The sequence below is a fragment of the Aythya fuligula genome, chromosome 14 (assembly GCF_009819795.1).
Source record: "Aythya fuligula isolate bAytFul2 chromosome 14, bAytFul2.pri, whole genome shotgun sequence".
Lineage (NCBI taxonomy): Eukaryota > Metazoa > Chordata > Aves > Anseriformes > Anatidae > Aythya > Aythya fuligula.
Window position 1 is genome coordinate 12,842,289 of NC_045572.1, and position 21,428 is coordinate 12,863,716.

The window sequence follows — 21,428 nt, forward strand, 5'->3', positions numbered from 1 at the left end:
GGGTGCAGCTGAGCGAGGTCCGAGCGAGTGCGGGGCGGAGGAGAGGCCGCGGGGAAGCTCGGCAGCGGGGCCGTGAGGAGTCTCTGGGCGGGCGGGGAGAGCACCCAGCGCACCCTGGGGTGCAGGAAGCCAGCGAGCCTCCCTGTTCCAGCTCCACCGTAAGGCAACTTTTTTTTTTGTTTTTTTGTTGTTGTTTTCTTTTTTCTTTTTTGTATTTTTTTTTGTGTTTTTTTTTGTTTGTTTTGTTGTTTTTTTTTTTCTTCAATTAATATTTCCAAGGAAGAAAGCAAAGGGAGATGTGTCTTTTCAAAGTTTTTTTTTTGTTGTTTTAGGGGGGGGTTATGTGTTTGTTTTTTTTTTTTCTTGGTTGTTTCATTTTTCCAAGGGAAAAGGAAGAGAAAGCCTCCTTCGGCAAAGTCCTGTCTTTGCGTGCGATGAGCAGCCCCGGGGAGGCGCACTGTCCATGCAGGCTCGAGTCCAGGCGCCTGCTGGCCCCCCCCAAGCCATCCTCGCAGGAAGGAGTCAGAACAAACCCATCCTTGGCAAAGGTCCTTTGGTTGCTTCAAAACGTCCGTGATGGAAGGGAGAGGCGGGCGGAGGGAGAGCCAGACCCCGGGGAAGGATGGAGACGAAGACACCAGGGAGGAGGAGGAGGGACGGGGAGGACGAAGAGGACGCGTTCCTTCTGCGGTGGTCGGTCCCGAGGCAGCGCCGTGCGTGGAAGGGGAGCCGACGGCGGGGTCACGGAGATCAGAGGCTCCGCAGCACCACGACGCGCTGCGGCTTCGGTCCCCGGCGGGGAACCTCGCTCCTCCGAGCTTCCTGATCGGGCTGCCAGCGGTCCGAGGGGGGGGACACAGAGGGGAGTCGTCGGGGCCGCAGAGAGCAGACTTGTTTTGGTAAATCTGGACAAACTTCTAGCAATAATTTAAAACTTGATATATATATATAATAATAAAAAAATCTCCCCTTTCCAACCCAGCCAGAACATTTGTTTTTGTTTTTTTTTAAAGACACTAAGACATGAGTGTGTGCACGAGAGGGAAGGGGGGCGGTAAAGAAAAGCAGAGGGTGGGCCTGGTGGGGGTAGGTCTGGCTCTGGTCAGGTTTGTAATAGCAAAACGGTGTTTTAGATGCGGATCGTCTTTGCTTTCCAGCCACAAGAGAAAAAAAAATCGTGTGCGTTGAAATTTCTCCCCAGCAGCCTATTCCTGGGCACCCACATTCCAACTCCCTTCCTGTCCCACCCCTCGGGGCTCCCCTTCTCCGAGCCAGTCCCCCACCACCCCACCCCGTCTCCCCGAGGGAAGCCGAAGCTGCAGCCCCTCTACTTCCCCACTGTCTGCAATTCTGCGGCTGCAGGGGCAGGGACTTGCTGGCTCAGGTTTTTGGCATCCTCTTGTGCAGGCTGGCTGGGCGAGGCGTGGGCTTGGCTGGCTGGGCACTGGCTGACCGTTTTGCTGGAAGACTGGGATGGGTAGCGCTTCCTGCCGTCTCCCCCCGATGTCGTCGGGTATCTCTTGTGTCCACCTTCCTCTCCCATGGGTGGCTGGAATGGAAGCACCCCGGTATCAGCACAGCCGCCTCCGAACGCATTTCCTCCCCCCGGATTAGAAGGCAGCCCTGCTGGAAGCCTGTCTGCAGCCTCTCTGGCCCACAGGGATCACGCGTGCCCACCCCACGCACACAGGACTGGGACAGCTGCCCCTCCTCTCCACATCTCCCACTGCCACATTTGCTGGCAGCCAGCCTTCCAAGAAAGCACAAGGGGGGCACCTTGCTCTTAGGCACCTCCCTCCTCCACAAAAGGGGCACGATCCAGAAGTCTGGGAGCCGAAGTCTGCACGAGGCTGGCTTCACTCAAGCCATTAAGGCTCGCTTTCTTCCTCTCTCTCCAGCTCATCAGGGAAGATGCACTCATCCTTTCCCCAGAGAGCTGCCCTGAAGTGGATGGGCAATATTCAGACCTTGAATATTCAACTGCTTTGCTTTAGAGACAGCGAGGCAGCAGTGACCGATGGCTCAGGCAGCATCCGAAAGACCCAAGGAGCAGCAGGAAGAGACCCAGCGTGTCAGCACGGGCAGCACGTGCTGCTCTGCTGCTCCATCCCAACCAACAGGCATCCTCCTTCCCCCACCGAATGGTTTTCTGCCCCCATCTGTCACCTCTCCTAACCTTCACCCTTGTCTGCTCATGTCCCTGTGCTCCATGGATGCTGTGCGAGCCTCAGCACCTGATCAGAAACGTCAGCACAACCCTGCCATGCCCAGCCTCACTCACTGCCCCGCCACGGCACATGGAAAGGCCCTGGGGAAAGGAAACCACGCAGGGCTGCTTGAAAAAAAGAAATCCCAAGGGCTAAGCAGGGCTGAACATCGCTGTCTCAGCAATGAAGCTGCTGAGGAATGACAGGATTCAGCTGAGGCTGCTGGTTCCTGGCCCAGCTGCAGTGATGGGGCACGACACTAGGTGTCACCCACCCCCTGGCCAGCACTGCTGGGGACCGGGCCCCTGAAGCCCTCTGTCCTCGCAGGGGCTGCAGGGTGTTCATGGGGGCTTTCAGAGTGGTGCGGGCATTGCTTCTACTCACGTCCACTCGGAAGTCCTCGAGGCGCTTGAACTTGCTGAGGTATTCTTGCAGTTTGCTGTTGATGTCCAGGTTTTTGGCTTTGGAATATTTTAGGAAGGCCCAGAACTTTTCCAGCCCGTAGAGCTGACCTGAAGGGGGGAGAAAATCAAACCAGGAGTCAGAGCTCTCTCCTTGAGGCTTACTGCTCGCCCCACAGGCCCTCCTGTCCCACTGGCTGGCACAACCAAGGCAATGCAGAGAACCTGGAGCAAAGCAACCTACACAGGCACTGGGAGCCCTCTCGACGGGGGTGTCCCCAGGCTCTGGGACTGGGTAGGTGATCGTGATGAGCTGTGCAAAAGCCACAGCTTTCCATTATCTACCTCCATACATACCCCCAAGAGCCTTCAGGCCACTGAACACCCCCCATTCCTTCTCAGAGCTCTGCACAGGAGCATTTCTCACCACCAGCAATGCTGAGGGACAGCCCGTCACTTCACACATCACCCAGCACTCCGTGGCTGCCATAAAGGCAGGAAAGGAGGCACGGGGCAGCCACACATCCGGGCTACGTCACTGCTAGGCACAGCAGAAGCCAAAGGAGGCACTTACCAGCTTCGTAATCCTTGATGGTCTCTTCTTGAAAGTCCTTAAATATGTCTGGCCGGAATTTCTTCTCCAGCCCATAGCTGTAGTATCTGAAAAGGCACTCCAGACCGTACCTGGGAATGGGAGAACATGCGGTGCTCAGACACGGGTGCACAGAACACCTGGGTCCTGCTGTGTATCACAAAAAAACAAAACCACACCTCTTTTCCCTCACTCCCCTCCCAAGAAAGGCCACTCTGTCCCTCCTCTCCTACCTGTATCCCTCCTTTCCATCCTCCACAGCCAGCTGCTTGAACTCCTCGTACATTTTCTTGTTGAAGTGATCTCGTAGGAAGAAGGACCAGAATCGGAAGAGTGTGTTCATCTCCTGGGACTGACCAATGCCCAGTCGTTTCCGCTCTGTTTCGGGGAGAGGGACTCATGAGAAAACAGATCAGTGCACGGGGGCTCGCACACTGGAGGGCTCTGGGACTACACCCAGCCCCTGTTGTTGGACACCCCGAGCCACAGCTCGCTTTTCTAGGCAATGAGGAAACACGAGCTACCAGCAGGGCTGTCCTGTAGGACCCCATTTACCTCTGTGTGCAAACTCTGCTGCCAAACCCTGCGCCCCAGCGCAGCAAATCAAAGGCACCTGGCCCCAAACCCAGTGGTGCCGGCATCCCACACCTACCGTTAAGGCAGCGCCGACGGTACTTGTGGTAGACGTGTTGCGTGAAGCCGTTCTCCTTGAGCAGCTCGTGGGAAGGGTGTTGGAACTTGGGCAGGGACTGCGGGGTGCAGCCGTAGCTTCCGACAGCTGGGGTGCCCTCTGAGGGGCTGGAGCTGTGCATAAAAGACCCCGGTCAAGCCCTTTCCTTGCACCCAGCCAGCAGCACAGCAGGATCCTGCTCCACCCCCGCTGCACTCCTTTGTTGTTCCCACCAGCTCCCTGTGACTGCTTCTGCTCTGGGTTTGGGACCTAAGCTAATGGGGATCCTATTAGGACTGGAACCAGTGTTCCCAAACGAGTTTCTTACTGTTATTGCAAAGCCTCAGACTTCCCTCAGCTCCCTCCAGGAAGAACACAACAGGTCCAACCCCGTCTAGAGCCTAACAGATCTCCCCTGCTAGACCAAACGCTGCCCTTTCCCTTCCTTCCCCTGCTCCCTCCCTTTCTTGTTTCAGGAGCCATGGGGTCGTGGAGGAACCTATCTCCAGTACCTGATAGAGGCGGTTCGGGGCCTATGCTCCCGCGAGTCCATCACCCAGCCCACGTGGCACTCCATCGGGGGGTTTGAGCTGTGCCTCGTCTTCCTCTTCCGTGGGGTCTGCAAGACGAAGGGCATCAGGAACGCGTCCCCTGCCTCTCCAGGCCCCACCTGAGAGCCCCAGCCTCCCAGCCCCAGCCTCCCAGCCCTGGCCCCACCTTGGCATCTATTGTCCTGCCCTCCTTCACCACCGGGTAGAACCGGGGGGTCTGGGTCGGGTCCTTCAGCTGCGGCGTGCGAGGGGTCCGGGGGGTCCTGGCGTTGCGGTAGTTGGGTGATTCTGGTACGGTCGTAGGCAAAGACCGGGCGATGGTGGAAGGTTCGGGGACTCCAAACAACTTGTTAGCCAGCGCGTCTGTGGGTACTGCAGGGATAAACCCCCCGCCGTGTCAGACGGAGCTCTGAGCACAAGAGCACCACCACAGCAAAGGAACGGGAGTTTTGGGGGGGGACAGGAACTCACGGGCACATCCCAACCCTCCTGCAACAAGCAACTTGACACCCAGTCTGTGACCAGCCTGGCCAGACAGCCCAAAACCTGAGCTTTCAGGGCCCATCCAAGGTATTTTCTAGGAGAAGGGCAGGCCAGCAGCTCCGCCTGGGCACCGGGCCCCATGCAGGGTCAAGCAAGGCCCAGCAGATCGGGTAACCCAGCGAGGGAAGTGCGATGGGAGGGTCCAAGAGGGAAGTCACATCCCTGGTGTTACATGGAGGTGTGCCCACGTTTCCTCACGCAGTGGGGACGCTCCTGCTTTTGGAACTCCAAAATGTTCAGCTGGGACTGCTCTGGGAAGGATGGTTCCCTTGCCCAGAAGTACCCTGTGGCCCTGCTTGCTTCCTTCCTCCCCCCAGCTGCTGTTGAAGGAAGGAGGAGACAAATTCAGCCCTACTTGTTCTTGTCCCGCTGTCTCTTACCTTGCTGGAACCTGGGGGGGCCAGGAGGGACCTCCTGGTTTGGATCCACGGGGGGCTCTGGGGTCAGGGTGTCGAACTGCTCCCTGCTGATCATGTTCACCTTCTTGAAGTTCTCCACCTCTTGCTGCATTGGAAGAGGAAGACGATGAAGCAACCAACTGCCCTCTTCTCCCCTCATCTCAACAGCTCTTCGTGACCACCGCTCTGCTTGTGCAACAGCCGCAACGCTGAGCACAAAACGCAGCAACGGGGCCCGGGTGCCCAGGAGGGTGCCACGTTGCTCAGAGGTTAAGAGGAAACAGTGGACACACAACAGGGCCCTGCACGGACCATATCCGAGCTGCTTGCTTCTCCCATTAGGCCCAGGCTCTCATTTCTCTGAAGCACCCTCACAGCAGCCGTTGTCACTTGCTCCCCTTGTACCCGCAGCGTCAGCCACCCCCAGGAGCAGCACGGCTTCAGCAGTGTGCCAGGGACCAACACGGGGACACGGAGCCCAGCTGGAAGCTCCCACAGGCCATTCCACCTCGTGGCCAAATAACCACGGTCCCTGCAGGCTAGGCAAGTCCCTGACTGCGAGTGCCACCAACCTGGGACTCGAGTATTTCAGAGAAGCAGATGGGCTTTCTATAAAAAGCCCAAGTCTATGGAAACTGGCAGAAAACCGGGGAAGACGAGGAGCCAAGCGTGGCCCAGTCGTCAATGAACACATCCCCAGTCAGCGAGGTCTCAAGGGACTGTGTCATCAAGCGCTGGGCACTACAGACAGCCGGCTCCCTCCAGCAGGCTGGCACTGCCTGCACGCTAGCTGCTGGTCTCCAACAGCCCTGACCCTGGCAGACTGCACATTTTCCAGGTCACCTCGTTACCAGCACCTCGTCTAACTGGCTGCAGCCTTACAGCACTTTGCTGAGCTGTATTTATCCTCCGCATAGCAGAGCATGACACTGGGAGCCAGGAATCCTGAGCTCTGCGAGAGGATTAATCCCAGCTGAGCTCTACCCTACGCTCAGGCTGGGACCTGCTCTATCACCCCGAGCTGCCACCAAGGCCAAGGCGCTGCACACAAGGCTCCCTGCGAGGAGCCACGAGCTCCATTCCCCGGATAAGCCGCCCTCACCTTGATCTGCGAGTACTCTGGCTCAAACTGCTCCGTCCACAGGTCTTGCTCGTAGTAGTACAGCCCGTCGTTGATCACCTTGGCCAGCTCTGAGCTCATTTTAGCCCTGGATGTATGGTTGCCAGTCCGGTCCCCGCCAGGATGCCGGCGCAGGTAAGGAGGCGTCTGCGTCACGATGAGGATCTTGTTCACATCCCGATCGTCGATTTCATAATCCGAATCCTCGTCTGACCAGTCGGTGAACGTGTTCTTGCGGCCGTCCATCTGCTCCATCTCCTCGTCGAAGAGGAAATCCAACTCCTCGGGTTCATCTTGGTCCTTTTGCTTCTGCTGCTGCGGGGTTTTCGACTCCTCTGGTTTCTGTAGGTGGGGGAGGCAATGGGGATGCAGTGAGTGGGGACTGGAGAGACCAGGACATCGCTCCCATGACCAACAGACGTCATGCTGTGTGAAAACTGCTGCTTGCCTGCAGCTAAAGTCACTCAGACAACTGGCAGCCCCCACCCCAACAGCCACTACACACCTTGGGCCTGGCGGGAGAGGGCCGAGGCCTCTTCTTCACTTCGATCCACGTCTCTGAATCCAGGTCGGGCAGGCTGGCGGACAGGCCCTTGGGCATCGTCTTCAGGTTACTGACCTCCTCCGTCTTGGTGGGCACCGGGCTGGCAGGACGCGGGGAGCCAGGAGCAGACTCTGGAGTTGAGAAGAGCCACGAGATGTTTTAGGAGGAGGCAGAGAGCCTGGGGAGCTGTATACTTAAAGCACCCGACCTAGATGGGGTTATTTTGACAGCACAGCTTGTGGGACACGTCAACATCCAGCAGCCAAGGCAGGATCAGCCCTGCTTACTAGCGCATTGCCCCAGAGTGCAGAAAAACAAACTCTGGTTAAGGCTGTGATGCTGGTGGTGACCACAGAACTCTGCGGGCGTGGGTTTCCCAGAAATGCAGAGCCCTAAAGCAGGTGGTGACTTTGTTGCTCCCAGGGAAACCTTCCTGTGACAGCCTGGAGCCAGTGAGACCAGATCTAACAGATCTCCTGCCAAAACCAACTCTTACAACACCACCAAGCAGATCCCCTGCTTGGCCTCTCAAGCCCAGACCCTGAAACCAAACAGCAGAGCCCTGCCTCGGGGAACACTCATGGCTCAGTCTCTCCCATCGGCCGTGTCACCAATGCTGGTCCCACACTTCCCCCTGCACTCACCTGTCTCCTTCTGGAAGCTTTGCCGGGGCACAAACTCAGGACAGTTGATGAACTGCGAGAAGTCCGTCTGTGTGTAGTCTGCCATGGGAGGGCCAGGCAGAGCCCATTTTTCTGGCTGCTCTTTTCTTCTGATCTTCTGGTCCACGATTTCCACCACCTTGCTGTCCTTCAGGGCCTGCAAGGAAGTGACACCGAGTTAACTCAAGGCCCTGCTTTGGCCCGCAGAGGCTCAGCCCCAGCCTTTCCTCCCTAGGTGGTCCGGGAGGAGTAGGGAGCAGGTGAAGGACAAGGGAAGGTGCCACTCAGATCTCACCCATGACCCAGCTGGAAAACAGTTCTGACAGGGACAGTAAGAAGCCAAAGAAGGCAGAAATTCAGCTGTCCTTGCCCTCACCTTGATGATGAGGCTGATGTCAGTGGTGAGCGCCTGCACCCGGTGGAAGCTGGCAATCAGGGTGATGGGCAGGAAGCCGTCCGAGTCCATCTTGCGGCGCAGGAAGAAATCTCGCTCCAGGTTGTCCACACTGAAGTAATATTCTCTGCACGGACAACACATCAGTGAGAGGCACTCCAGCTACCTTCCTCGGGCCACCCCCATGGGGACAATCCCTCCCACACCTGCTCGAGGCTGAACAGAGACAGCCCATGGCAGAGAGCAAACACCCCTCGGCCCCAACCCTGCCCCAGGGATCAGCCACAGCCTCGAGGGAGGGCAGCGAACAACCCCCCCCCCCCCCCCAAACAACGTCCCCACGAGGAGAGGCGGCGCTTACATCTGGCGCTTGATGTAGTCCTTGAGCAGTTCCTGGTCCACGCTGTAGAGCTCGGTGCTGCTGATGTTGTCGAAGTAGTAAGTGATGTTGCTTGCGTACTTCTGGGTGCGGGAGCCGTCCGAGCCCTCAAATTTCCGGTACCCATACTGGTAGTCGAAGTGCGCTGCAAAACAGCAACGAGGGAAGCCCCCCGGTCAGCACAGGGCCCAGGACCTGCCAGCTGCTACGTGGGGCCAGGCTCCTGCACCAACAGCTCCCTCAGCACCATCCCTGGGTCCCCGTGACAGCACAGAACAGGGCACTGCTGCCCCATCCCTCAGCCTTTGCTGCAGAAGGGATCCCCGCAAAGCCTCACCATAACGCAGGGAGGCCATTTACCCTCTCATCCAAGGGCACCTGGCTCGCCTAGATAACACAGCAAGGCTCTGCGCTGAAGCTCTGTCAGGGTTTGCACAGGCACAGCCCTACCAAACGCCGCTGCAGACGCTCTTCCCCATAAAAGCAGCGCCTCCTGCTCGGCTCTCAACGTGACAAAGCCCGTGCAGAGCACCAGCATGCTTTAACCGCTGCACAGGGCAGAAAACAGGTGGAGGAGCTTGGCCCGAGTAATGGAAAGACGTTTGCCTTTATTAAAATACTAACAGGAATAATTCGCTGTTAGTAAAATCAGCTCAGCAGGATGCCGCCTCCGCAGCAGCACGGAGCTCCTCGCGGGGGATCTCACATCTAGAGCCCTCCTTGGCCAGGGAACAGCAGCTCGCTGCCCAGCGGGGATGACCTGCCTCAGCACTGCTCTGCCCCCCGCAGCGCCCTGCCCTCCCAGCCTGCTTCAGAGCCCGGCTCACACGCACAGCCCTGCACGCTTCGGCACGTGTCCTGCTCTCTCTCTCTGCCACAAAGCAGCACAAACAGCAAGTACCTCCTCTGCCGCGGCCCCGGCCCCTGCCACGGCCCCTGCCTCGGCCGCGGAAGGCTCCTCGCACGGCTCCCCCCTCGCTCTTCACGCTGGAGGTCTCGTCATGATCCTGCCAGCTGCGCTCGTGCTTGTTGTCCGGGTGCCAGCCTGCAGCAGACGGGGAACAGAGAGGCAGGAGGGGTGTTACAGGGGGAAGGCAGCTCCCCGGATCAAGCCAGCTGCTCTCGGAGCTCTCTGGATGCACAAAAAAGTTTGGGTCCCTCCCCGTGGCCGGGGAAGGAGAGTGGGGTCCCAGCCCGAGCGCCCACCTTTCAGCTCGCCGCGGTTGTTGGAGGGGTGCCTGTGCTGCTCGTTCTGCCGGTTGTTCCGCGAGGCCGTTTTGTCCCGAGGCACCTCTGACTTCATGTCTATCTGCAAAGGGACCCACTTGTGTTTGTTGCCTGCAAAAGGACAGAATTTGGGTGTGACACAGGTTCAGAAAGCGGACGCTTCTACCCCACAGACCCTTTCCTCCACACGCACAGTGTGGGGAGCAGCAGGGCCATTCGAACCAAATCTTTCCTTCAACATCCCTCAGGGCCTTGCTGTCACCAAAACTGTACGTGGGGCACCACGAGGATGCTGAAAGGCTCCAGCTGGGGCTCTCAGGCTTGGAGCAGCATGGTACAAGACTCCGCTGTGGCTTTGTAGCACTTGTCCTTCCTCCCCTCCTTTCCACTCGAGGAAGCTCAGGCTAAACCAAGCCCAAGTGTCAACCACAGGTGATGCAACCCAAAGCCAGAGGCTTTTCTGTGCCACCGTGGAACACACACGAGAAGGCAGACACTGCTGCCCTGCTCCCCAAATAGACACAGATGTACCTACTGGGCCCTGCTCCCCTGCAACAGGGTGCTGAACAGGCCAGACCACCCCAGACCTGTACTCACCGCCACCCCACGCAGCCATCCGAGCCCTCAGCACCTGCCTGAGCCTCTCCAGTCACCGAAACAGCACTTGGCTCTGCTAAAACCTGCAAACACCTTCCCACCACAGCTATCCCTGCACTGAGACCATAACCCTGAGCCCACAGGGTAAGCAGCAGACACTTCCAGCTGGCTTTGGGCTGCAGAGGGGGGAGGCAGGCTAAGCCCAGGGCCGGTCTGTGTCAGGAGTCTGCATCGTCCTGTGTTACCTTTCTTCTTCTGGGCCGACTTCTGGTTGTCGTCGTCACCATTCTTCTCCTCCCCAGACTCATCCGATTTGGTTTTCAGGCTCTCTTTGCCATCGCTCCCATCTCCTTTCTCCTGTTCTTTCATGTCTTTCTTGACAGGCAGTTTCCGGAGGGAAGGAGCTTTGTGTGGCTGCTGAGATATCAATACAGGAAAAATGTGAGGGGTGCGAGAAGCTGGAGGCAGAGCCCAGCAATCCTGGTCAGAGCAGGAACAGGAGGACCTTCCCCTAGGCTAGGGGCACCCCAGATTCATGCTCCCCAGAGCTATCCTGTTCCTGGGGAAGGGCTCATGTCTGAGCAGAGCAAGGTGCCCCACGGATGCTGGGAAGTGCCCAAGCAGAGGCACAAGTCCCAGGCACAGATGTTACAGAGAAGGGCTGCCAGGAAAGCCTGGTGCTCCCAGACAGGTGGTTCCTAGAAGGGACCAGACAGTGACAGGGGCAAGAGGGTGAGTGACCCTCGTGCCCTGACACACGACCAGGAGCTGGCGAAGCAGCATCCCAAAATAGAAAGGTTTCAACACCACCCGTGTCTGCAGTAGGAAAGCTCCCCCTCTCCCTGTGCCCCAATCCCTTTCTCACAGCTCTTTCCAGTTTCCCCACTGCAAGTCGCAGCTACTGCCCAGGCCCCCTTTTGCACTGAGCAGCCCCAAGGAGAGCGGGTCTGGGAGCTGCCCTACCTGCTCTGCCAAGCCCAGGGCTTTAGACTGGGCTCCGTGCTCCCAGAATAGCGCCCAGGGAAGGAGCCCGATGCGCCGGGCAGCCCTAAAAGGCAATCCCCTGCACCCAGCTATTCCTGGATGCCTCCACGCTGGCACTAAGCACCCCAAGCAGCCCGGCTCAGCAGAGTTCCCAGTGCCACAGAGGGACAGGGAGGTCTGTAAGGGCCTGATCCTGCTCAGCTGAGCAAGTTCCTGGTGCTGCTGTGTTGGAGGATCAGCGTGCAGAGGCGCCTGCCAAGCACGCAGCCTCCCTGGGCAACACTACAAGGGGAGCGAAATACTGGAGCTCGGTCAGACACCAGCTGAGGGTTGTGTGTTCTCACCTGCACGCTCTTGTGGGCTATTTCTCCAGGCGTAGGCCAATTTGTAGCATCACCAAAGTCACCAACCTTGCATCCAAAGAGAAAGGTCTCGTTAGTACACAACCTGCGGGTGCCATTCCCTGGGATCAGCAGCCAGAAGCCCTCCCAGACACGCTGCCATTGCCATCACCCACCGGTGTCCCGCAAACAGCTGTCCCCTGGAGGTTTGGGCATCACACCCAAACTGCACAAACCTCTCTCCCCACCCACGTAACACCCAAATTAATCCCCGATAGCTGCAGGTAAGGTTATGCCCATCACGGATTGCTATGGGGCTGCCACCAGCCCTGTGAGCTTCCAGCTCCCACCAAGCTTTTTGCCTCAGCAAGAGCTTAAGGCACCAAGCTGCCCAAGGTAACTCATCGTAGTCCTTGTCCCTCGGACAGGGAAAGCACGCAACTTTCAGCATCCTTAATCCACCTGAAGCCCTGGCATCCCACCAAAGCAGCTGTCTCCACCTGGTGGCAGGTTACAGCCAGGCTTAGCTTCATTTAAGCGCCCAGCTGCAACCACGTGTTGGCAACAGCAAAGCAAAGGGATCTGGCAGCAGAACGACCAGGCCACCATCACCATTTCCACCTCCCCCAGTTTTCGGAAGAAACATGCTGCTGGAAGCAGGATAGAGATAAAGAGCTGCACAAGGACAGGGCCTAAGAACAGCTGCCGGGGTATGCAATGAATCACAGCTGGGCACTGAATTCACAATGATCTGGGCACAGAAACTCCTCCTCGCCCTTGAGGGGCCTATTATTTCTAATTTCATTTGGAGTCACCAAATTGCCCGTAAGACCACGGCTCTCCATCCAGGTGCCACGCTTGTCTCCCCGGGAGGCAGGTTCCCTAGCTGTGCCCCAGCTGCACGCAGTGCTCTCAAGGAGCAACTGTTCCTCCACCACACGTCGAGCCTCTGGAACAGATCGCCCTGCTTCTTCCAGAGCAGTTGCTTTGTTGCTCAATTTCCCTAGCTCTCTGTGTACCAGTAAAGAACAAACTGGAGAGGGATGAAAGCAGGCCTGCAGACACAGCCTTCCCACATCCAGCACCACGCGCTGAGTGCTCCCTTCAAGAGGGGACACGAACAGCTCTCCCCCAGCCCAGGTGGGAAGGAACCAGTCCATGTTGTGCAAGATGCTAAAATGCTTAAGAGGTGGAGAGTGAGGACGTTCTCCTGCTTGCTAACAGCCCGGTGAGCATATTAACCCCTCCACAACTGGAAGGGGTCTCCTTGCCAGCCCCCCGAGGTGCTCACACAGCACCGACACCCGCAGCAGGAGCTGGAGGCAGCAGGCACACACTTACCTTGCTTCCCTTCCGCTGCCTGGGGTTGGCAGCCCTCACCACTTTCGCAGGAGTTGTTTGCTCTGCAAAAGGAGGAGAAGAGAGAAGTGTTAACACCCAGCCGAGGGCTGTGGAAGCAGGCAGGGGGAAAGCGAGCCACCTCCCCCTTCAGCACAGGAGGGCTCCGAACAGAAAGGCGAACAGCAAGGAGAGCTTCAGAAGGGCCCGTCAGGATGAAGGGAAGGCGCCCAGCACACAATCTTGCTACAGAGGTTCGGGGTGAGCCCGTCAGCCTAAGCTGCCCCTCCTGCTTCACCCAGGTGGCCGATTCCCCGAGCAGACGGGGCCTTGAGTGAGGCCCTGGGCACCCCACGCTCAGCTCAGCCCTGCCAGGCAGGGAAGAGAGGTGGTGAGGAGTTGAGGCTGCTCCACGCAGAGCCCGATGTGCTGCTGGGTGCAGCCAAACAAACATGCCCTTGACCAGGCGAGGCGTCTCCCCGGCACCACCGGCCTTCCCCGTGCCTGCAGCCACGTGGCCCAGCCCGCAGCACGCGGACGCCGCTCGCCTCGTGCCCCGCTTTGATCTCCGGTGCGTCCCAGCACGGGGCAGCGAGTTCACGAGAGGGAACGGCTGGAGAAGGAGCCGGATCTGAGAAGCTCCTCAGCCCTGCCGCAGCCAGGAGCAATTAGGTAGCCGAGCGCCTCTGGGGTGCTTTGAGGTTCGTAGCCTAAAAGCCTGGCGTGGAAACTGCTGTCGGAACTGACCCTGCCAGAACGGCACGAGGTCAGGCGGCGGCACCGGTCCCAAAAAGGCTGGAAGGAGGCTCAGAGTGAGGCTCGGCCTCCGCAGCTTTTCACCCAAGTTTTGTTCCAGGCACGGTGTCTCCCCTGGGCCCTGGCAGGACGGGGGAGGGAGCTCAGCACCAGCCCCTCTGTGCCCTTTCCCAGCCCCTGTTCAGGCACCACCTTCCCAAAACCAGGAAAAAAACTCCTCTCCTGCCTCCTGCTTTTGGCTGAAGGTCTCTGAGCAGCAGCAGGGCTGAGGGGCTTCGAGGGGCAGCCTGAGCAAGGTGCCAGGCACCTGCTGTTGGCGGTGCCACTGCTCAGCCCGGGGCCATCCCGCTGGCAGCAGGGAGCGTTTCTGCACAGTGCCAGCAGCCCTGCAGCACCAACTCCGCCAGCTTTGTTCGAAACAAAAGCGCTCCAGAGCAGGGCATAGAGGGGAAGGTGAGGAAAAGAGCCCCGAGGAATTGCTGGGGCTATCCGGGGACACCCCGGGACCCACCCCGGATAGCCTACCCAGCTCCATTCAAAGCTGGCTTTGGTCTGCTGCATAAGCCAGGTCAACTTTGCCTAGATGATCAAAACCGGTCCCCTTCCTTGCCTCAAAACGTGTGATTCATCCCGCTGGCCCTGCCTTGCTCCGCGCTGGAGGCTTTGAAGTGTCACTAAGGCCGAGTCAGGCATCGAAGTACAGAGCCATCCATGCTCCCACTCCCCAGCCCCCTTTCATAAGGCTCCCACATGGTGATTTCACCCCAGGGAGGGCCTGAGCTCCCAGCTGGGTCCCCAAATCCTTTCCCTTTCCCCCAGGAACAGCACAACCCGCTGGCACTGCCCCCGCCACCCAGCAGCGGCGATCCCACGTGCGCCTCACTTATTCCACGTGCACCTCAATGAAAATCCCGGCTCCGCGGCGCAAAGCCTGCCACGAGACTTTTAAAACTTCCCTACCGGCGTAGGAAGAAAGAGCGCTTCCAAACCAGCCCCGAAAAATCTTCCACTCGCCGCCCACAGATGTCACCAACTAAATATAGCTTCAAAAGGCGCCGAGCGCTACGGCACAAACCCGCAGCCAGCCCGGCTTTCCGCAGGTAGGGAGCACCTGCCCGCTCTGACACGAGCGCCAAGGGACCTGGCACTACTGAAAAAAAATATAAAATAATGACTGAAGTCAGTCTGCAGCCTTGGGGGTCCGCAGTACAGGGCTGGGGGGCAGCAGGACTCCCCAGCCCACTGCAAACCTCCTGCTGGACGCCTGCTCCCACCCCACTGCAGCCCCGTGGCGATGGGGACAGCCCCCTGCCCTCTTCTCCAGTTGTTTCAGCTCCAGAGCTTCGCAGGCAGGGATATTTTTGAGCATCTTTGGGGGCAAGATGCCCTTTTGTGGCCCCAGAGCCCCCTCACCCCGTGCCAGGACAGAGGGAGGCAGCGCAGAGGGGTGGGTGCCCCGGACTTCAGCATCTTTGCGGGGGAGAGAGGAGCAGATTTAAGGCAAGCAGCAGAACTCGTTTTTATCAGCCAGATAGGCACAGGGAGCCCTTATCTAGCTGAGAGGCGCTGGGAGGACTCATTAGCGTGTGCAGAGCGCTGGGGAAGACAAAACACGCCGAGCACAGCACTGCAGCAGCGTGGGCACTGCAGCCCTATGGAGGGATCGATCCAGGGAGCGCAGCCAGGCCAGCGAGGATGGAGCTGAGACCCATCGAGATCTCTGACGGGATCAGGATGGGATCAGAGCTGCTCACACAAAGGCAGGAGACAGAGGGGGTGTGACCGTGCTGGCAGGCAGGCAGACAAGGCTAAGCCACGCACTCACGCTAGGAAAAGAGAAGCAAACCTTCCCCCAAGGACAGCGGCGCGGCGCGTGGCACACGGCTGGGAGGGCCCCTGCTGAACCATGCTGAGGAAATCCTGCTGCCCTCTGTCACTGCTCAGCTGGGCAAATGGGGAGCAACGGGGTGTATGGCATCCAGGCCAAAAACTTAAAATGAAAGAAATCAGGAAAAAAAAAGGACACTTCCCTTTTGGTGCTTGGGACCACGTAAAGGACTGGCGGGACACCCCTGCAGGTATTTGGGGCCACACTGACCCCATCCAAGGCAGCAGCAGTGCCAGGGAGCAGGGGAGAGCAGGGGCAGTGAGGGTGCAGAGCGACCACCCCCCCAGGCACCCTGCAGGCACTGACAGACAGCCCTGGAGGCCAAGCTGGGGGCACCTCATCCATCTCAGATGGATGCTCAGGGCACCAGCTCCTTGCTGAGCAGAGCAGGGGGACTGCGTGCAGTCAATGGCTCTGCTGAAAACCTGCCTGAGCACCCAGGGGAGCCTTGGAAGGAGACAAACCATCCTCCTTCCCCTTCCCAGGGCGTGCAGAGCCTGCAGGTTTTGACTGCTGTGAATACTTGCAGGACATCGACCCAGGAGGTTTGTGCCCCAGCACACCCCACGTCTCCTGTTGTGTTTATTGGGTTGCAGTAAGGTTCAGTTGCATTAGCACTGCCTGGAAACCTACACAAAGACCAGGGTGCCCCTTTGCAAGGGGATGGGCAGGATGGTTGCAGAGGGAGCCCCTGTTTTAGCTGTGCAAGCCTGGCAAGGAGACAGAGACCAGAGAAGGGAGCCTGAGGTCAAAGAGCAGATGCGAGGGCAACCAGAAATAGAAAGCAGGTCCCAAGTTTTGATCCCGACCGCTGCCTGCAGCCTCCTGCCTCCTCCCTGCTCATCCTCAGCAGCCAGGCTGCCAAAACTGAGCCCCCCAGGCTGTGCCTGCTGCTGTCTGTGGCACCGAGGGGGGATGGGATCATCCTCCCAGCTGTTTTCGGAAGCCTCAAGGCAGGAAGGGAGCATCCAGGCGAGCAAACCCCTGGCAGCTGGGAGCAGAACAAGGACCAGGAGCCAGCACAGCAGCTCTGCACCTGAGGGTGCTCCCCTGCGAGGGAGGTGCTGCAGGACCACTGCACGCAGCCTAGGAGCCGCCTTACCTGGGGAAATCAACCCCTCCAGCAGCCAGCCTGCTTTCCAGCCACCCCTTACATCCACTGCGCCTTGTGAAGAATATTTAGAAAAGGCAGATGGAGAGGGGGAACAGATCTGCAGGGCTGGGGCATTATGCAGCAGAAATATCCACGTCTCCAGCAAGTGACTGTCCTGCCTGCTCCTGGCACCCCGCTCCAGCCTCTCAAAGGCAGCTGATGCTTGCAGAAATGCGGAGTCCTGGGGCTCTGCACGTGCCCCAGCCCTGACACAGCACATCCTTCCTTCCCCTGGATCCAAGTCACCAGGACTCAAGTCCCCCCGAAGGGAGCAGGCCTGCCCCAGAGCCTTGCTAGTCCGCGGGCTGGCATCTAGGGAAAACTGCTGATGCGGGTGGATTTTCAGCCAAGAGCTCGGACTTTGTGCTGCAGAGGCTGAGGCAGGGGCACGGCTCCGTGCTGCGGATCCTGCCGGGGTGGAGGCGACGAGCTGGAAGCCCCGGATTCCCCGGAGCAGCCTCCCTCCTTCCCAAGCTGTGCAGGATGCTACTTCACTGCTCCATCCCTCCGTTTTTCTGCAGACTCATCGTGCAGGCACAGAACAGCAGCCTGGGGGTAAGCTGCTTGCTCTGGCGGCAGCCAACACCTTCAGAGCCTTTTGGAGCAGGGCACGAGTCCCTCCGGGGACACGAGGTGCAGGGCAGACCCGCAGAGCAGTTCCCACAAGAAGCAGGGATCCAGCAGGGATCCAGCCAGGGCCAAGCCCAGCTTGGTGCAGGAGCCTGACCGAGCCCAGGCGCCAGAGGCCACAGCCGGTGATCTTTGTGCCCACCAGCACCACGCCTCCTCTGGAGAGGTTTATAGGATCAGTCCTGCAGGGCACACGTGCCCTGCAAGCTGACAGCAGCCTTCCCCTTCCCAGCGTTACAAGTGCTGTGACACTTGTCCCAAAGCTCTGCACACAAAGGGAAATTCCGGGACTTACAGCAGCAGCTGGCTTCGCGTGCCCATATTTTGTTGGGGACACCATCAGGTGCACGAAACCCGCACGGTTCAGGGCAAACTGGGACAGAGAAGGCACCTCCTCCAGGTTCACAGCGCTGCTCTGCCTGCACCGAACCTCAGCTGTAGCTGTGCATGAGCGTGGAAAATCAAGGGAGCACCAGAACAGAGCTCGGCAGGAGTTTTAAACCAGATGCTGCCGCAAGGAAATGTTCCAGCTGTTGGCAGCTGGCATCTCCTGCTCCAGGACTGCAGGGAAGTGGCTGCAGCCAGCACCACGCTGCCCAGGGCAGCGGTCACACAGCTCCCAGCACACCTTCATGGCCAGGGCCAGGTGCTAGGAGGGATAATTTCAACAGCCCTGCAACTGAGAAGCTTCTCACACGTGGAAAAAAAGCTGCTGTGCAACGGGCAAGGATCAAGCAAAAGACATCAAACTGCAGAGCGGAGCAGGATCCCGCAAAGCACGTGGGAAGCACATTCAGCAGGAGCCAGACAAGCTGCAGGCACCACGGCTCAAAGCCTTCCCAGCAATTTTCTGCAGCTCCTCGGCAGCCAGCTCCACCTCGCAAGCCCTGCTGTCACAGGGAAGGAAGCGAGGAGCTGCCTACACTTCTCCGCAATGGAAGCTCTGCGACGGCTGCAAAGATCACCGGCTAAAAATAACTTCAAAAAGGGCATCTGACAGCGCTGCAGAGAGCACAGCAACGCTCCTACCTGCGTGTCCTAAAGCAGGATCCCGGAGCACGGGGGCTGGCCCCGGGGAGATGCAGAGGGGCAGGCTGAGGGCAGGGTGATGGGAGGCAGCGGGACGGAGCCAGAGCCCCGGGCTGGGAGCACGGCACCGGAGCTGTGTTCCCGGCTCCACAACATCTTGCATCCCTTGGCTGATGCCTGTAACTGAGCTACAAGCTCCTGCACACACATATCCGCAGCGTCTGACTCCAGTTTGCTTCCAGGACCGGTGTGGATTTACCAGTGCTGCCCAAACCTCTCCCGCAGCCCTCCAGCTCAGGGCAGGAGCCCCGCAGCTCACAGCCAAGCTGCCATCAGGAAGGAGCAGGTACGGAAAACGCCACCGGGAACAGCACCACTGAGGACACCGTGGATTTTTCCTGGCACAGCTGACTGCTATTAAAGGTAGCAAATGAACCATCTGTAGGGCAAGTGACATCTTTCAACCACTTTTTCAAGTGACGTCCTTCCCCCAAGAGGATTTCTAGGAAACTTTCACTACCGACGACAAACACGCACGCCCTGCACCGATCCCTGGGTCGCACAGGAGGAGACAACAAGAAATTCCCAAGTTTTCTACAGAAAGCTGACTTTTCCCATGGTCTTTGCTGCAAGAACTGGTGGAGTTTGGGAGCTGGTGGCTTCCAAACTGCGGTGGGGACTCAGCCAGGGCTGCCCAGCTCACAACCAGGGCGCAATCCGGAGCCCCCTCGCTGTCCCTGGGTGAGGGGAGCAGCGCCCACGCTACCACACAGCTCCAGCCCCAGCTCCTGACCCGGCTTCCCTGGCACAGGCACGTCCCTGGCCGGCAGAGCACGGAGCCAGCAATTCCCCTGTCATCCCGCGGGAGAGCGACGCCAGCCACCCCCATGCCTCCGAGGACATCTGCGAATGCTCCCCGGCGGATTAAACAGTTAATGGAGAGGGCTGGGAAAGCCGGCGGCGCCCGCAGCAGATGCCACACGGGTCCTGCAACCTGTGGATGTCCGTCAGGGGCAGGCTGGGGCTGCAGAGGCCGAGCCCTGAGAAAAGAGGCGAGTGGCTTCAGCTGCTGCTGCTCGGGGAGCCGAGGCACAGCAAGGGCACCTCCGCGGCGGGGCGGGGAGGGGAGGACGCCGCGGCGCGACCGAGACGAGGCCGCAGGGGCCCAGGGGAGAATGAGGGCAGGCAGAAAGAGGAGCCAAGTCATGGAGGAGCTGGGGGTCAGGCTCTCCTCCAGGGCAGCCCGGAGCCCAGCTGATAGATCGTGACCTGAAAAAAAAAAAAGTCAGCGGCTGGGGAGAGGGAGGGGCGACGAGCAGGAAGTACAGGACGGCAAGGACAGACGCGCAGGACACGGCAGGACTCCGACTACTCGTAAAAGGTGCAAGAAAAACCAACCCACCCACCTTTGGGGGCTGCTGATTTGCAAATTAAAGGGGGGTGTCCTACCAGCACCGGCCTCCACCCTCCAGGACAGACCCAGAGGGGTTTCCTCCGCTCCTGCTTCCCTCCTCCGCAGCACCGCTCTGCCTGTTCTGCCAGCCCCTAATGAAAAGCTAGTTAACAGTTAATTATTACCCATTCCGACACAAGATCCCCTACTCTGACTGACTGCCGGCCAGGAGGGATAAGACAAATCACGTGACGCCAAAATCCCAGCCTTATGAAAGCGCAGGCAACTATATTTAGTTTGAAAAACGATGACCCAGCGAGGCCGCCCCTCCCGAGGAGCCGACCTCCGCGGCGCGCTGCAAGCCCTGCATCCAGCCGGGTCCTGGCACCAGGACCGGGGTGCTCAGCACACGAGTGATGCGGGGTGCACGTGGTCACACAGACACACGCAGACACACACAGATGTGCTGTGGGTCCCAGCGGTGCCATCCCAAAGCACGGCACGGGTTGGGGAGACCTTCCCTCCCGCCCGGTCCTTGGTGCCGCAGGTCACCTTGTCAGCGGCCGAGAGCTGATAAGCAGCAAGAGCAGCAAACAGGGCCCAGCCCAAGGTCCTGGAGCTTATCTTGAAAGCAGGAGGTATGCCGGGAAGCTGACCAGTGTGTGACCAGCACGGGGAAGGGGGGGTACTGGGCAGAAAGGCTGCAGCTGCTGGGCTGGCAGCGAGAAGCGGGGCTCTGCTGCGGGGTCCAGCCCTGGGTGGCAGGAGGGTGGCGATGCTCGGAGCTGGCAGTGGGAGCTCTGCCTCGCTTGGATCAGCCTGTTCCTCCTCCTGTGGAAGCCAAGGAGGCAGACAAGGCCGTGCCTGGAACAAAAAGGGGGCAGAAGCAGCCGTGCGGGGGTCAGGCATGTGCTGTTGCCATGCGGAGCCAGCCCCAGAAGAAAGGTGCACGGCAACAAAAGGCCGGTCCTGCGAGAGCAGCGCCCGCTCCCCCTCCCGCTGCAGTGGAGGAGCTTCAAAGAAAAAAAAAGCCCGAGGACCAGACATCATTAATCTCTTGTCATCCGCAGAGGGGTGTTCTCCACCCGCAGCCCGCTGCAGCCGATGAGACAGCACAAGCGGCGGGGCCCGCGGCGTGAGCAGCACGAGGTCACCGTGCCGCAGCCCCGCACAGATGCAAGCCCTTTAATGGCCGTCAGCCTCGCCGCAGCTGCGACCGGGGACTTGGAAGCTGACAAAAAGCCTTCCTCAGAAGCATCTGGTACGTCTCACTGTAAATATTTAACAGGGATCAGACAGGGAGCGAGAGCCGGGCGCTGCCGCCAGCCCCCTTGCAGCAGGGACCGCCCGGTTCCCACCGCAGGCAGCAGCCCAGGGAGGCGAGGGGGTCGCGCAAGGAAAAGGTGCAAACTTGACACAAAGCACACCTCTGGAGGAGCTGTCACCTCAAAGAGGAGATCCAGAGGCCGCGTTTTTAGAAAGGAGACTGAGGTAATCCAAATAACATCGCTCTTAAGTCTTTCCTTGCTGTGATTCCTCTGCCCAGCCCTGCTCCTGCAGAGCCCTCCCCGCGGGACCAGCCGCCTCCCTTGGGCACCGGGCACTCACAAAGCAGCCACCAGACCTTGTGC

At 59.1% G+C, this 21,428-nt stretch overlaps 1 protein-coding gene across 5 annotated transcripts in view; it reads right to left on the reverse strand.

Annotated features, from left to right (window-relative positions):
* Positions 1-1,000: 1,000 nt before the first annotated feature.
* LARP1 (La ribonucleoprotein 1, translational regulator) overlaps positions 1,001-21,428 on the reverse strand; it is a 38,870-nt gene continuing 18,442 nt past the window's right edge. For all 5 annotated transcript variants that reach the window (XM_032196770.1, XM_032196771.1, XM_032196773.1 and 2 more), the window contains exons 3-20: positions 12,952-13,013; positions 11,614-11,679; positions 10,531-10,702; positions 9,668-9,799; positions 9,363-9,506; positions 8,444-8,606; positions 8,065-8,209; positions 7,671-7,845; positions 6,988-7,157; positions 6,465-6,824; positions 5,345-5,468; positions 4,588-4,793; positions 4,383-4,489; positions 3,853-4,004; positions 3,434-3,578; positions 3,183-3,292; positions 2,592-2,719; positions 1,001-1,549 (exon numbers count right to left, since the gene is read on the reverse strand). In XM_032196770.1, the coding sequence (XP_032052661.1) occupies positions 1,328-1,549; positions 2,592-2,719; positions 3,183-3,292; positions 3,434-3,578; positions 3,853-4,004; positions 4,383-4,489; positions 4,588-4,793; positions 5,345-5,468; positions 6,465-6,824; positions 6,988-7,157; positions 7,671-7,845; positions 8,065-8,209; positions 8,444-8,606; positions 9,363-9,506; positions 9,668-9,799; positions 10,531-10,702; positions 11,614-11,679; positions 12,952-13,013 (2,783 nt within the window). In that variant the 3' untranslated portion in view covers positions 1,001-1,327. The remainder of the gene's footprint in view (positions 1,550-2,591; positions 2,720-3,182; positions 3,293-3,433; positions 3,579-3,852; positions 4,005-4,382; positions 4,490-4,587; positions 4,794-5,344; positions 5,469-6,464; positions 6,825-6,987; positions 7,158-7,670; positions 7,846-8,064; positions 8,210-8,443; positions 8,607-9,362; positions 9,507-9,667; positions 9,800-10,530; positions 10,703-11,613; positions 11,680-12,951; positions 13,014-21,428) is intronic.